We start from the raw sequence: 14,836 nt of genomic DNA, 5'->3' as shown, positions 1-14,836 counted from the left end.
CTGTAATTGGAGTATTAGTTTTTTGATCAAACAACCACCGATAAATTCACTGAAAATCTCTACAATATCAATAAATAGACATTGTATATGTTAATTAGAGGTTGATTTTATCCATAACTAGTACAACAACAGGTTGAAATTGTGATCGCATATAAATTTGATTAGATTTATTGTACCATATTATGTGTACAGCTACACAAATACGTCTACCCACAGATGATTCATTGCTGTTCATCAGTATAATGAGTGAGTCATTTGTATAACAATACAGTCACGGCTAGTACAGCTGTAACACCCCCCCCCCCCATATATTTATGATAGTCACAGCTATAGCTATACTCTTTAATATCGCATGTTATATCTTGATGAAATGTCACAGAAATTGTACATACAAAGTTGAATAAGTTGAATGGCATACATAAAACACACTTTTTTAAGTAGCATAACATTGAATGGCATAATGTACAGACTTGTGTATGACTCACATAACAATGGCATAACAGACTTATTTATGACTTACATAACATTGAATGGCATAACAGACTTATTTGACTCACATAACATTGTATGGCATAACAGACTTATTTATGACTCATGTAACATTGAATGGCATAAAACTTATTTATGACTCACATAACATTGAATGGCATAACAGACTTTTTTATGACTCACATAACATTGAATGGCATAACAGACTTATTTATGACTCATGTAACATTGAATGGCATAACAGACTTGTGTTTAACTCACAAAACATGGAATGGCATAACTGACTTATGTTAACTCACAAAACATTGTAAAGATTGCGTTTAAAGTTGTTACCATTTTATCATCTGGAAACAATTATAGCTTTGGCATTGTATGGGTAAGGGTTAAACAACTGGATCAATATAAATTTTCTTTGTTTCCCACATTGGCTTACCCCAGTGTAGAGGAGACATTTTCTAGACTTGTCAATGTTTATAATTCTAAGACTTAGTCACTCAATTTTACAGAGGTCACACGGTGATAATGACTTTTCTGTTGTACCCTACATATAAAAAATGCAGCTAAGATAAAATCAGAGTTGCCTTGTTCCATTTAACTTTGATTTCCAGTAACTCTTGAAAAGACTGGCTATGTGTAGAACTATAGTCAGACATTCTAACCATATTTGTATTTATTTACAAAGTAATGTTATGCCTTTATGATTTGTAACAGGATAAAGACAACTGTAGAAATTTTCCTTTTATGGGATGAAGACTGTGTTGTGTGTAGTTTTGATTTTGAACAGCTGCTGTGTACAATCATTCATGAAATGTTTAAAACAACAATGCAGTTAGTTCATCCTAGTAACAAGGCCTTGAATTGCTAGTAGAATGTACTCTGTTCTAATGCAACTAATTTATTGTTAAATATAAATGCACATGAAACAAAATGTCAAATTTGCCCATACACCTGTTTGCCATATTTCATGGATTTTAGGGAAAAAAACTGGCAGGAATTTCAATGAAATGTAGTGTGCCAAACTATTGTTCAAAGAGTAGTGTGATCTCTGCTTTGCTGTGATCATTTCTTGAAATCTTTGCTATTCTTTTAAGTAATTAGGAAATCCATGACAGGCAGTAAATTTGAATTTCTTTCATTACAATTTTATTATGATAGTAATGGGCAGTCTTAATTGATATTTTAACATTTGTACAAAAGCTACCATTGGTTAGAATCAAATATGACCTTCTTTAGATGGACTGTCACCTGCCAAAATGTCTGTTACCCTCACAGACGACTATTGAAAATGAAAACTGTGTATGGTATCATGTAGACTGTAAGATACATCATGTCACTCTGCCCACACTGGCCTGCTCCTACGTGAAGGTGTTGACTGATGTGTAAGGGCACCCCGACATGGCATACCTTACATACTAGGTATCATGTATTTCTGTTTTACGTTTGTTTTGTTTTCATATGTTTCAGCTGAAGTGCCCGAAGGATGCGATCTCAATATGTTCCGTTCTATTGGACTGACACTGCTGGCATGTTTTTGTACAGATCCTGAACTAGCCGCACATCCACAGACAGTGACTAAAATACCAATATTCAATGAAGTTATATCTACGTGTAGAACGTATGTACAGCATTAATTCTTGAGACTTCATTTATACATTTGGTATGTTTTCACATTTGAAAAACTGAAATCTTGATTTAGTTCTCTCTCCCTATTTGCAGTCAAACTGTTTTTAAAACAGTCAATTTATGGATTCAGATGGTGTTGTTGATCCAATTCAAAATAATTCTAAACTGAATTAGTTTAACTTCATTTGGATAGGCTATGTAGTTGAAGAAATCCAAGTTGGAGGGTCTATGGTTGAATTAATGCAACCATCATATTAACATTTCAAAGAATAGTACTTTCTGCAGTCTTTCTTATATTCTTTGCATTTATTGTATTTAGTCTACGGGGGAAGAGTTTGATAACACACTTACATGTAGCCTTTGTTTTTGTTGTTTAGTCTACGAGGGGAAGAGTTTGACAGCAATGTCTGTGGTACTGTAGATGACTGTTATCAATGTGTGTTGGCAATAGCGGCTACGTCATATGGTCAACAGCAACTCATACGTCATGGTACAGTACAGGCACTGTGTAAAGCATGCACCGATAATTGCTACCATAGTAAGTCAAGTACTTGTAATTTGGTGTATTCTTTAGTATAACTCACAATAACTTGTAAAGGGTCACAGTTTGCATTTGACCGAACTGAGACCTTTTATTAAGATATAACTCAAAATGATCGTATGATGCATTTTTTTTCATGCTAGAAAATGTGGAGGGAATCCATACTATGCAATACACTGTTCTAAGAATATAGAATACAATTGTAATGTCACAGAAGGCAAGCATTGACATTAACATTATACTAGAATAGTTTAATAGTAGATTTATGACAGCATTTTCATGCAAGTAAAATGCTTATATACTCAGCTTGTGCCACTTTAGCCCTTCAAAACTTCTAAACCTGGTATGTATTAGGTATCCTGTGTGTAGAGTTGTTAAAACCCAAGTCCTTTTAGTGTTTTTTACATTTCTCCCATCAGGTCATGAAAAAGCTCTGCCATTACTGATCCAGTTATTACAAACCAATGGACATACCATGTGGACATACTATGATAAAATTCTTGATAATTTAGTTGAAGAAGTTGCCAGACTACTGAAAGATTCCAATGTAAGTACTGTTGAACATCTATGCGTTGTTTTCCTCGATCTAAAGCAAATCTTGCTACCAACTGCATAATTATCTAAAGCAAATCTTGCTACCAACTGCATAATTATCTAAAGCAAATCTTGCTACCAACTGCATAATTATCTAAAGCAAATCTTGCTACCAACTGCATAACTATGGTGCCATTCATTCTTAATCACTTAACGGCCCACTTTGGATAAGGATTAAATGGTTGTTTCGGATGTAAGTCTATCAGTGCTGCAGCAGGTCTACCAGAAAAAGTTGATCCCGAACAAAAGAATGACCCATGTAATCCTTATTAAGATAACACGAATGTGATTGAACAATAGCCCTTTATTAAAATTCAAGGATAGAAATACATCTGTAATGTAGAATTTTATTAAAGGTAGCAACTTTATTTTCACACAATATGGAGAAAGGTCTATGAATTCACATAAAAATATCCTAATTAAGTACATACATAACATCTTTGTGTAATGGTGTGTAGTAGTACTAGTCTTACATAGAAAGCTTTAGTATTAGGTTAATTTGTGTGTGTCAGTGGATATTATGACAGAACCTCATGACACGTGGCGAGTGCAAGTGTGGCGTACTCAGGGTATTTGCATGAGTGCTTGCAGTGTTCTCTGCGCCTGTACTTACAGTAGTACAGCAGAAAACACTGCAAGATCGAGTGCATATATATACCCCTGAGTATCCACACTAGCACTCAAGCGACATGTTGTTTTGTTATATTACATACATATAATTTATCCAAACAACAAATTATCGTAAAAATTATATTATGCGATCACATGCATTTGTGTAGAATGAATGATTGTCACCTCATTTGCATATCGTTTACATGCAGGTATGCAATAACGTTTTCGGTATTACACTGCAGTGCAAATACCACTAGTATGTGCATGCACCAGTGCAAGTAATCTCTGGTACATGTGTAATAATGCTGTTTATGCAGTGAATTTGACTTGCAATAATTCTAATCTTAAATCTCTATTACAGGATGAAACAAAATTTTTAATGTGTGACTCGATATTAGCAATACTTTCAACAGCCACTAAGGTAAGTGAAACTCAATAGTTTCAACAGCCACTAAGGTAAGAGGAACTGTACTTTACATAAGAATCATAAATAAGTATGATCCTTTATACTTCCTCAACTCCCTGGGCATACAATCCATTGCAGCCTTTATAAGCACATAGGATTAAAGCTTTCACATTACAACCTCTATCCTACCAGGTCCCCACTTATACAGCTGGGTTGACTGGGGCATAATCATGGTTCAAATCTTGCCTATGGACTTTAAGCCATTCAGGAACAAACAGCAGCAATGAGGCCTGCACCTATAACCTGCAGATTGCAAGCTGACGAATCTAACTGTTCAACCTTCATAACTCCAATCTGCACTTACAATATTTTTTATCATTTTGATTATTTTCAGCAAGTGATAGAGACTTTACCGTTCTCAACATGGAGTGCAAATATTCATCAGGGTCTCTTTGATGTTTTAAGAAGTAAAATAGGTGAGTTTTTAGTTCAAATTTCAAAATTGTTTGGCTATGTTTTTGAGTGGACTGAAAATTATGCCAAGGAAGCAAAAACAAATTTAGATTGATGTTGGTGATGTAGAAATGAAACAAGAATGGACACATGTTACAAAGGCATTCTGAAGTTTTTATTACTGTATCTGTTTGCCCAGACAAAAATTTCTAGATGGTGGCCATCAGTGAAGCCTGTCCTCTATGAGTGAAAATTATGCTTTTAAATATTACTGCCTTTATCTGTATTTTACAAAGTGACTGGAAGAAAATAAAAAGAAAAGAAATGGATACATGATTGAATAGAAATGAAATAAACATCATTTTTTCTGACAATTCAAGAGTCTGCTGGCAACAATGATATGTATCATTATTCATTTTGAACAGGTGCAAAACAGAGAGATCCTGCTTTGAAGCTGTCATCTTTAATGATAGAATTTTTTGGCATAGCATGGGCATTTGGTCCAGCAGGAGAAACAAACACAAAGTTTTTACTTTTGCTGGTGCATCTATCTTGTGTTGAAGTACGAATGGCATTAGAAAACTCAAGGGAGGAAGAGGTAATGGTAACTTTTAGATTGGAATATATTTTGTTTTTGACTTGAGACCATCAATATTTGGAGTCCATTGGGTGAATGGACAAAAACATCTCATTAGGTGCTGAATATGGTTATGGTCCTGTATTCATTTATTTAGTCATGGAGTTTACACTACTAGTCTGTATACGCTATCAGCTTTTCTCACATTCTAACAGAGTAGAACGAAAAACTTAGCAAAAAACACTCAGTATATTTTATAAGACTTCCCACACAAAATGAAATTTCTACTCCCAGAGTCAAAACGTTTCTTAGAAGCAAATCCCAAATTCTTGACTCTGTGAGCAGAATTTTTATTTGATACTATGAACCCAGAGTCCATGAATATTCATTCTTGTACTTCCCACACTGTGTTACTAGAGTTTTTCATTTTTGTTAAAAACACTTCCAAGTGTAGTTCACATTTTGGAATGTAATATCACCCTAGTTCTTTTGTATGTTTTTAGATGGATTCCAAAGCTTCCGTCGTCTCTGCATGTTACAATATGCTTGAAGCCATTATTACTTTCATGACAAGTGGACCATCATTGGAGCTTACATCCAAACAAATCAGTCAGCTACATTCAGCATTGGTTGGTGCATTCAGTGCTGTTATACATTATCTAAAGGGAAGAGCTAATGATAAATCACAGGTCAGTCATGTCAAACAATTATACACATAAAAAAGCACATCAAAACAGTTATAACCACGTTAGAGTTGGTGTATGCAGTACTGACAAGACAAGAAAGACCCTTTACTCACCAGTGACCTAGATGTATTTCCATAGAAAATCCTCAATTGGGAAACATTATGGAATACAGTTGGTAGTGTACGTATAGGAGAGAAATTTTGTTGTGTCCCTTATAAATGTACATCTCATTTCTCATAATTTAAAAAAATGTGATTCTCAAAATTATTGTACTCTGTTTTTAGCAGTGTACACATTATAATGTAATTGTAACTATAACGACAAGTATTACACAAATTGTTGAGAAGTAAGGAACGATCACACAAGGAACGCCCTCCCCCCTCCCCCTAGATGAACATTCACAAGTGCGACATCAACACATTTATATATGTTGTCACCATGATGAAAATTGTAGCGATGTAATGTAGAAACATAGTAAGCACATTAAAATATTAACAGGAACCCAGCACTGTATATCACAGTAGCAGTAAATTTTAATAAATTTATCAACATCTCAGTAGTAAATACAGAACCTGTTATTATTAAAGGCGTGAAAGTTTTCTAAATTTGGTTAGAGGTGCGAAAACGAAGTCTGGCAATCACATTGATACCAGACTCCCTCCCCCTAAATGAATGAAATTCATTTATTGAGCTTGTGTGACATTGTGTGACCATCCCTATTAAACCCAGTGTCTAATTTTGAACTTGTTTTGCTTGCATCCATAGTACTCTAAACTACTGGTCCAGGCGTCAGTCAGAGTACTGGGTGCATGGTTAGCTGAAGAGACATCAGCACAGAGGGAAGAAATATATGAACTCTTACCATTCTTTATTGATATAGGGTAAGAATAAAATAGTTGACTTGTTGATCAGTTTGACAATCCAGGACTTGAGTATGAGAGAACTTGACCTTTAGGAGAACTCCTCCCATACTCAATCTCCGGCCAGTGAATTCTTGATTTTGGCATGTCAAGTTCATGATATGTCCCATTACTAAAAGTGACATTGAAATGGATTACATGGTTTAGAGGGATATGGTATACATGGGTAAGAGTTGCTTAGCCTCACAATCACATTACATGGTTTAGGGGTATATGGGTATACATAGGTAAGAGTTGCATAGCATGGTTAAATTATTGCAATCTACACCTTGACAGATTTATTGACTAATTTTGTTTTCAATTGAAAATTACTAGTATTTTATTTGACATGTTGTAACAGTTAGAACTGACTTATGACTGGTTAGGGTATAACAATTTATGATGTCATGATACTATGGTCTGTGAGGGGAAATGTATCATCATGATGTCATTTTGTCCTGACAGCATAACACAGAAACTAGACAGACAGAAACTACACAACTTATATTTCTTTCTCTCTTACAGAAAGGAATACTTTGATAAATTGAAAAATAGACTATCAAAGGAGAAGGCTGAGGAACTAGGACTGGAGTCTGACAATACATCTAAGCCAGTAGATTTACTGAGATTTTTATTACCAGCTCTATGTCATTTCACTGCTGAAGAGATACCTAGACAAATTATGATAGACCACAAAACACAGGATTTACTAGGAGAATACTTCAGTTATCATTGGTTATTATTCACTGCCCATAACATGGAATACAATTCAGAGGTAAGATATTGGTTATTATTCACTGCCCATAACATGGAATACAATTCAGAGGTAAGACATTGGTTATTATTCACTGCCCATAATATGGAATACAACTCAGAGGTAAGACATTGGTTATTATTCACTGCCCATAACATGGAATACAACTCAGAGGTAAGACATTGGTTATTATTCACTGCCCATAATATGGAATACAATTCAGAGGTAAGATATTGGTTATTATTCACTGCCCATAATATGGAATACAACTCAGAGGTAAGATATTGGTTATTATTGACTGCCCATTATGACATGGAATATTGGGCCCAGTGTTCTTTAGTCTTGCCATGGTGGGTACTCTTAACATCCCTAACCCTAATGTTACTTGTCATCTTTATTTTGTTGGGTTACAAAACAGACTATGGTATATATTAGATCCCATATACTACAGTCTTGTTATCAATTTAGACAACTGTACTAATATGCAGGGTTGTGTCATCTCTTTCCATTTACTCTCACTATAAAACTGTCTTTATCTTAATGCAGGTTGCTTTACAAACACTGTGTGGAATCTTCATGAACTTCACAGTCCAAGATTCAGAATTTGTGAAAAGTCAGCCAGTATTTAAGGAGTTACTCCAGCTTCTTCTGACTTCCTTACCCACCATAGGTAAGTTTCCATGACAACATCTAACACATCTGTGTTGATAGACCATAAGAGATACAAATCATGTCAATTTTGTACACCAAATGTCAGGAAATAACCAACTGTGTTGGTGCTAAGGTATTAATTTCAAAACAAAGGAGAACTGTAGATTGTATGTCGGAACCACAGATTACCTTAAACTTCGGCCAAAATCTTCATATAGTGAGATCTGATTTGTCAAGTGCATACCGTATAATTTTGTAACCATTTAGGTAGCATTTAGAAAAGTTAAGAAGGGGATATTTTATTGCTATTTCATACAGCCCTGAAACATACACAATCGTAACCAACGTTATAGAAGAACACTTATTTTCAAAAAGTACAAAAAAGGTTACTTTTATGCATATCCACATGCATGTTAAAATGATACACTTCGAGATGTATCTACATCACTGATTATCTGAATTTTATTGCAGTTGGAAAACCAGAACATCCACTCCTAACTTTTAACATTGCCGTCCTGGGGCTCATGATGTTACGTCAGTTTGTGGATGATGAAGGTAGGGTAACTATATACTGGCATTTGTTTATGTACATTGGTTTGTACATTACCAGTGGCCATGACCAAATATTAGCCCTCCATTTGCAAAAGTGGGCGCTCTCGCAACTATACACATATGGAATGGTTGAAACTTTCAAATTTGTAACCGAAATATGATGTATTGTCAGGACGGTTTATATAAATATTGAAACATGGACATTGTCATGTACCGTCCGTGACCTGTAGACCATAGTTCATCAGCTATATCTATATGAAGGATTGAACCATTTCTACTATACCAGTGTTTGGTGTAGTTTTCATAGATTTATGAAAAATAACAAAATTTACAGTTACTTAAATTACCTAAATTTGTGACTTTGCTAAGAAGACATTAATTCCATCAGAGAAAGTTGGTGTTTGTCATTTACGAGCAGACTAGAAACCCAATAACAGTAAAAGAAGTTTTCCCTATCGCTGTCTATTGTTGTCTAGACAAATCTGAGAATTCTTACAATGTCATTTTGTATTTCCAGAAACGAGTCGGTCATCATCAGCTCAGAACTTCATGAAAGCCTTCATTCAGTTGTACAAAGGCTGCCATCTACTGTCCAATAAACACTGTCAAGTGATTGAGGCATACCAGTCTATATGGCCACATCTTTCAGAACTATGGTATCTAGGAATGCAAGGTAATCACATTTTTTCAGACACTGCAATAGTAGTGACTTTTGACATGATAAGTTAATACCTACTGACCCATGTTCAGTGTAATACTTGGCAAGTACAGTACATTATGAATGATCTACAAATGACACACACACACACACACACACACATATATGCGGGCAAACACACATACAATCACGCAGACAAATACATACATACACACATACAGTCACACACACACATGCGGGCAAACACACATACAATCACACAGACAAATACATACATACACACATACATTCACACACACACACACATCAATGTTAGTTTTGCAATGACTTAATGAAACACTTTATGCAATTAGTTTTGTGTAGATGTGAAATCTTATTGTTTTTTTCACATTTTGTTGGTAACTTTTCTCCTCAGATGTGACATGGAGTATTGCCCAGTTTCCATGGTTACCCAAAGTCTTCCTAGAATCTACGTGGTTGAGAACAATCTCACAAATGATAAATGAGATAACAGGTAAGCTGTAACCAGTTAGTTCTGAATGATGATATACTGCCAAGAACACCTACAGCTCACACCACCAGCAATTTTCTGTTAATTACTGCTTTAGAATTATATCACACAACTCATTCCCCTCCAAAAAACCACCACCCCTATCCATCAAGTTTGTCTTCAGTAATATCTTATCCCCTCAGAAACACCCCCTTTCCTCCACTAGTAAGTTCAAAATGGCAATTCCATGTATGGATTCCGTGGTTATTGATTTTGTTTATTTCTAGATTTACTGCAGTAATGATAGAGTTGATATTGTGTTTCCTTCCCATAGAACCAACTGATGAGGATTCCCTGTACCTACAGATGTCTAGTGGAATTATCACTGAATGTGCAAAGCATGACAAAACATGCCGGCAGTACATCCAGGAGATTGGGTGTGGCAGTGTAGAAAGGTAAAGTTATAATTTGCAGCAATTGAGTTTCCAAATGAGCAGGCTTTTTCCAAGAAGATTCAGTAAAAGTTGATATTGTAGAAAATATTGCATTTCGAGGAATATGTTTATACTACAATAAAAAAATGGCAAATGATGCAACATATCAAAGATTACCTCAATACCAACACAAGTGGCAGATGTATGAGGGAGCCCTGACATGAAGTAACTTACTGACTAGATTTGGCTATGAGAACCAAAATCATCGTGATTCCATTTTCCCTACATATAAAGGCCTAGATCAGAGTAGGCTTAAAATCTAGGCATGTTGTACAGTACAGTTGTTTCACAGAGCTATAGAAGAAGTTGGCCTAGAACAAAAGAATGATCCCATGCAATCTGTAGTAAGATAACACTGATGCAATGACCCGGGATTGAAACGTAACCCTTTTTTTTTTACAGATATGTTAACCCTAATTTTCTTATGTCTGTAACACCATTGCAAACTCCTATGCAAAGTGAGACATCCAAGTCTGGGGGTGTATTCTTAAGAAATACCAAAAACCAAGGCAAAAGTTAATGTTAATTTTATTAGATACAAATGATACATAGAAAGAAGCTGACCCTGAGGAAAGTAGAACCATCATCATCAGAGAATAGAAATCAGTTCTTATTTCAAACATTCACATAATTAGTATCAATATTATTTTTTTTTTCAGAAACTTGAACATGGAGGAATTGGGAAAAGTTCTTGAAGAAATTCAATAGTTTAATCTACAAAGTTTATGTGTTACTAGATGGAACTAAAAATCTGACTTTTTCAGTACAGAGTACTGAGTGTATTAGTTTGAACACGCACGCTTGTCATGTCTTGTATTAATGGATTGCTGACTCAACTAACAATTTTTTTACATTATAAAATAAAATACATATTTTGTTACAAATGATAATCATGTATTGGTATTTTGTATTTCTGGTACCCATACATACTAGAATCTACCTAAAATCTATCTACCCTATAATATTGTTATTGCTGTAAAATACAGTGATGACGCTGATATATGTAACTGTTTACACACACACACACACACACACACACACACACAGAGAGAGAGAGAGAGAGAGAGAGAGAGAGAGAGAGAGAGAGAGAGAGAGAGAGAGAGGAGACAGACAGACACACACACAGACAGACACACACACACACACAGTATGCATTTGTATATATTTACATTGGTGTGCATGTACCTGTGAATGTGAGTGTATCTAGACATCTTTACAACCAGACATTTACTACACTATTCTGGTTACCTTCTTGTAACAAAAATGTAACAATGTTAGTCTTTTAGCACAATGAACTGAGATTCAGTAGTGCTATAGGCATGGTAAAATGTGTGTGTGTGTGTGTGTAGGGCTCTCATTTACATATTTCATCACATGAAGATACAAATCAATGCAAGTTTCACTGTAATTTTTACCTCATTTCCTTATTAAGGATGAACTCATCTATAATTTAAAAACTGTGAATTATACCAGCTTTCCCCTTCTCTCCCATAAGGTATGAAAACCTTGGCAAGAAACACCCCATTTGATATCACAATGAAAGCAAATAGAAGAGATACTTTTTTGAAATCATTGAATGCTATTCCTCTATGATTATTTTGTAAAATACTTGAGATGATGCAATCACCATAGTTATGATCCTGTGTGAATGACATCATAAATCATAATTGTAGAGAGTAAAATACATGGGATGATGGCTGGGGGTGTTCTTATATACGTGTGTGGAATGGGATGATAAGAACACCCACAACAGCTGATCTTTCAGTCTACATAGCTTGGTCACCAGCAAATTGAAATTACAATTGTAAATTACAGACAGCAAGTCATGAGTGTACTGATTGAGGATATTCATGGACATCTGTTAATTTTTACAAACTTAAGAGTGTGGAAAAAGACCCCTCATCTTTGTGTTCTTCAGTACATGTGTAGAGTTGTATAGTGCTAGTACAGCAGTGACATCTTGTTTATTCTGTCAAAGATGGAGGTGGGTGGGTGGCTGCTGTCTGCATTATATTTACATTCATTTGCATTCTCAATGCTGATCAACTGTATGTCTCTTCAGACAATACATGATCACAGGTATCACTTGTCCCTTGTATTTTATAACCTAGTATAGTGGTAGTAGCTAGTGTATGCACTATGTGACAATATCCATCCTGATATCTGTGGTAAGGAATCCTAGATTCATAGTTTGATACATGTATGTTACTGGTACAGCATGGCAGTCCTCACATGCCTTAGATCTTGATGTGTTGGCAATGTTGTCCGCTGGTCATGTTATTCTGTAGAATGTAGTCAGTGCTGCTCTGTAGATATTCTTACTTCACCATTGAATATTGCTTTGCATGGGTTCTTGCTTGGTCAGTACTCCAGAGATTCTTTCCTGGTATGGTGTATCAACTATGATTGATACCATGTAGTAGGGTTTATACAACTGTAAGAGGCAATGAATTAGCTCCTGGTCAGTGGGCTAGTAGTACTAGTACACAGATGACAATAAATGACACTATAGTCATCCTGGTACATCTTATTCAGTGTGTCTATCAAAGTTTTAACCAAATCAATTACAATAAATGAATGACAAATTATATTGTAATGACATGCAAATTATATTGTAATGACATGCAAATTGTATTGTAATGACATGCAAATTATTCTGATTCAATTTTTCCAAAATTCTAGATACTGTAAACCTGGAAATTTTTGAAGCTTTATTTACATATATTTCACTGGAAGACAATTGCAAAAAATAAGTAGTGACTAAAATGCCTTCTTGACCATGCACACAATGTACCAGTCTGGTAATTAGTTAAAATTAGTCTTACAGACCAGTTGTCTGTGGTATATAATAGTTTCAAATCATGTGAGGGCGATGGCCTCATATCTATCAGAAGAAAGTCCGAGGTGTAGCAGCTACACTAGGGTAGGCCCCATTGTACCTCAGTGGTTCGATATTGTAGAATTTGTACAAACCATATCTAAAATACTTACAACGTACACGTCCATAGTATTTATCCACTAGGCTCCAAACGTCGCAAGTCTGTGTTGCATATATGAATGCACTTTGTTCAAATACAGTCTCAAACTTATCTATCTATCTGTCCAGGAATTTGGGGCCAGATTTATGGAAACTGATCGGGAAAGCTGGATTGCACTGTCACATGGTTGACATACGTTTGTTATCTGTCGACCCAATGTCAATGCAATGGGCCATCTTAAAAAACGTTGAGCGATGAAATCAGCATGTATAGTAAATAACCAACTAAAAAGAGGAAGATACAAACGGATGACACGTGGTAAAAATTCATGGTGTTGAACGTTTCCACGAAAACTGTCGTCCGAGTACAGAATCTCCTGGACAATCGTATATCGATCGATCCGAACCCGGAAGGTCTGAAAGGTATACAATGTACATTTGCCGTAGAGGGCGCAATGCAACTCAAGAGCAACTTAGCGATTCACATGATTCAAGCAGGTGGTCGTATAAACATCTATCACGGTCACATCTTTACAGACTAGGTTCCACCCGAGGGTGGTTGTCTATCATTGGCGTGTAAACACGAGAAAACCGTACGTACTCTAGTGATAGTATTTATGCTCAGATATGAAATTAATTGTTTTCCAATAAATTTAATGTTGAAGAATTGCATCTAAACTGACCAAACTAAAATTGCTAATATTGAAAACAATACCATGACATTCCATGTATTCACTCACTCTACCGCCCTTTTTGTTTCCACGCATATAAAAGGTTCGTAACTTGTGTTTAATTAATTCAACTTTGCCATCTTGCCTCCCTAAATTATAAAGTTCTTTTGCAGGAAGTTCATTTTTGTTTGAAACGAAATGTTTTGCTAAAAATAAACTTTTGCTTCTCGTCGGGTTTGCAAAATACGAACCCCTTTCGTGCATAATCAGTCAATGGAGCGATGATTTGCATTTTAGGACATTCAAAACTTTGCTGCGCCGGTATGCAATGTAACCATTTATCCCTCCATGTACGCCATTAAGTTTTCGAAGATACTAAAATTACAGGGCCCGTCCGGGAATTGAACTCGGGACCTCTCGCACCCTAAGCGAGAATCATGCCACTAGACCAACGGGCCGCAGACAATACAACCACATCTGTCAAACAATCTAATATTGTAATAATGTCAAAGTTTATCTTTTTTCAATGATTGACACGTATTGTTGACACGCTTTCTTATTTCCCTATATCAGTACTACCATATGGTCTATGGTATATACTTATGGTAAATAATAATATTTTTACACGATGTTATTGTTAAGCAAATTTTGTTTAGACAAGTAAGCCTTTTTCGACTTGGATCTTAATAATATCCGAATCGGAGATAGA

The 14,836-nt window shown here is 35.5% G+C and overlaps 1 protein-coding gene and 1 non-coding gene across 2 annotated transcripts in view; one reads left to right on the top strand and one right to left on the bottom strand.

The window, feature by feature from the left end:
• The window catches only part of LOC144438896 (neurochondrin-like), a 12,456-nt gene extending 1,140 nt beyond the window's left edge, over positions 1 to 11,316 (top strand). The window contains exons 3-17 of the mRNA XM_078128119.1: positions 1,954 to 2,104; positions 2,490 to 2,650; positions 3,073 to 3,200; positions 4,221 to 4,280; positions 4,660 to 4,741; positions 5,144 to 5,316; positions 5,799 to 5,984; positions 6,747 to 6,862; positions 7,406 to 7,655; positions 8,181 to 8,304; positions 8,757 to 8,840; positions 9,355 to 9,510; positions 9,911 to 10,009; positions 10,320 to 10,440; positions 11,139 to 11,316. Of these exons, the coding sequence (XP_077984245.1) occupies positions 1,954 to 2,104; positions 2,490 to 2,650; positions 3,073 to 3,200; positions 4,221 to 4,280; positions 4,660 to 4,741; positions 5,144 to 5,316; positions 5,799 to 5,984; positions 6,747 to 6,862; positions 7,406 to 7,655; positions 8,181 to 8,304; positions 8,757 to 8,840; positions 9,355 to 9,510; positions 9,911 to 10,009; positions 10,320 to 10,440; positions 11,139 to 11,187 (1,940 nt within the window). The 3' untranslated portion in view covers positions 11,188 to 11,316. The remainder of the gene's footprint in view (positions 1 to 1,953; positions 2,105 to 2,489; positions 2,651 to 3,072; positions 3,201 to 4,220; positions 4,281 to 4,659; positions 4,742 to 5,143; positions 5,317 to 5,798; positions 5,985 to 6,746; positions 6,863 to 7,405; positions 7,656 to 8,180; positions 8,305 to 8,756; positions 8,841 to 9,354; positions 9,511 to 9,910; positions 10,010 to 10,319; positions 10,441 to 11,138) is intronic.
• A 3,197-nt stretch (positions 11,317 to 14,513) lies between these two features.
• Trnap-agg (transfer RNA proline (anticodon AGG)) lies at positions 14,514 to 14,585 on the bottom strand. The gene has a single exon. It is a non-coding gene; the product is annotated as a tRNA-Pro (tRNA).
• Between the last annotated feature and the right edge of the window lie 251 nt (positions 14,586 to 14,836).

This window comes from Glandiceps talaboti, chromosome 8, assembly GCF_964340395.1.
Source record: "Glandiceps talaboti chromosome 8, keGlaTala1.1, whole genome shotgun sequence".
Taxonomy (NCBI): Eukaryota; Metazoa; Hemichordata; class Enteropneusta; family Spengelidae; genus Glandiceps; species Glandiceps talaboti.
This window is presented reverse-complemented; position numbering and strand designations above follow the sequence as displayed.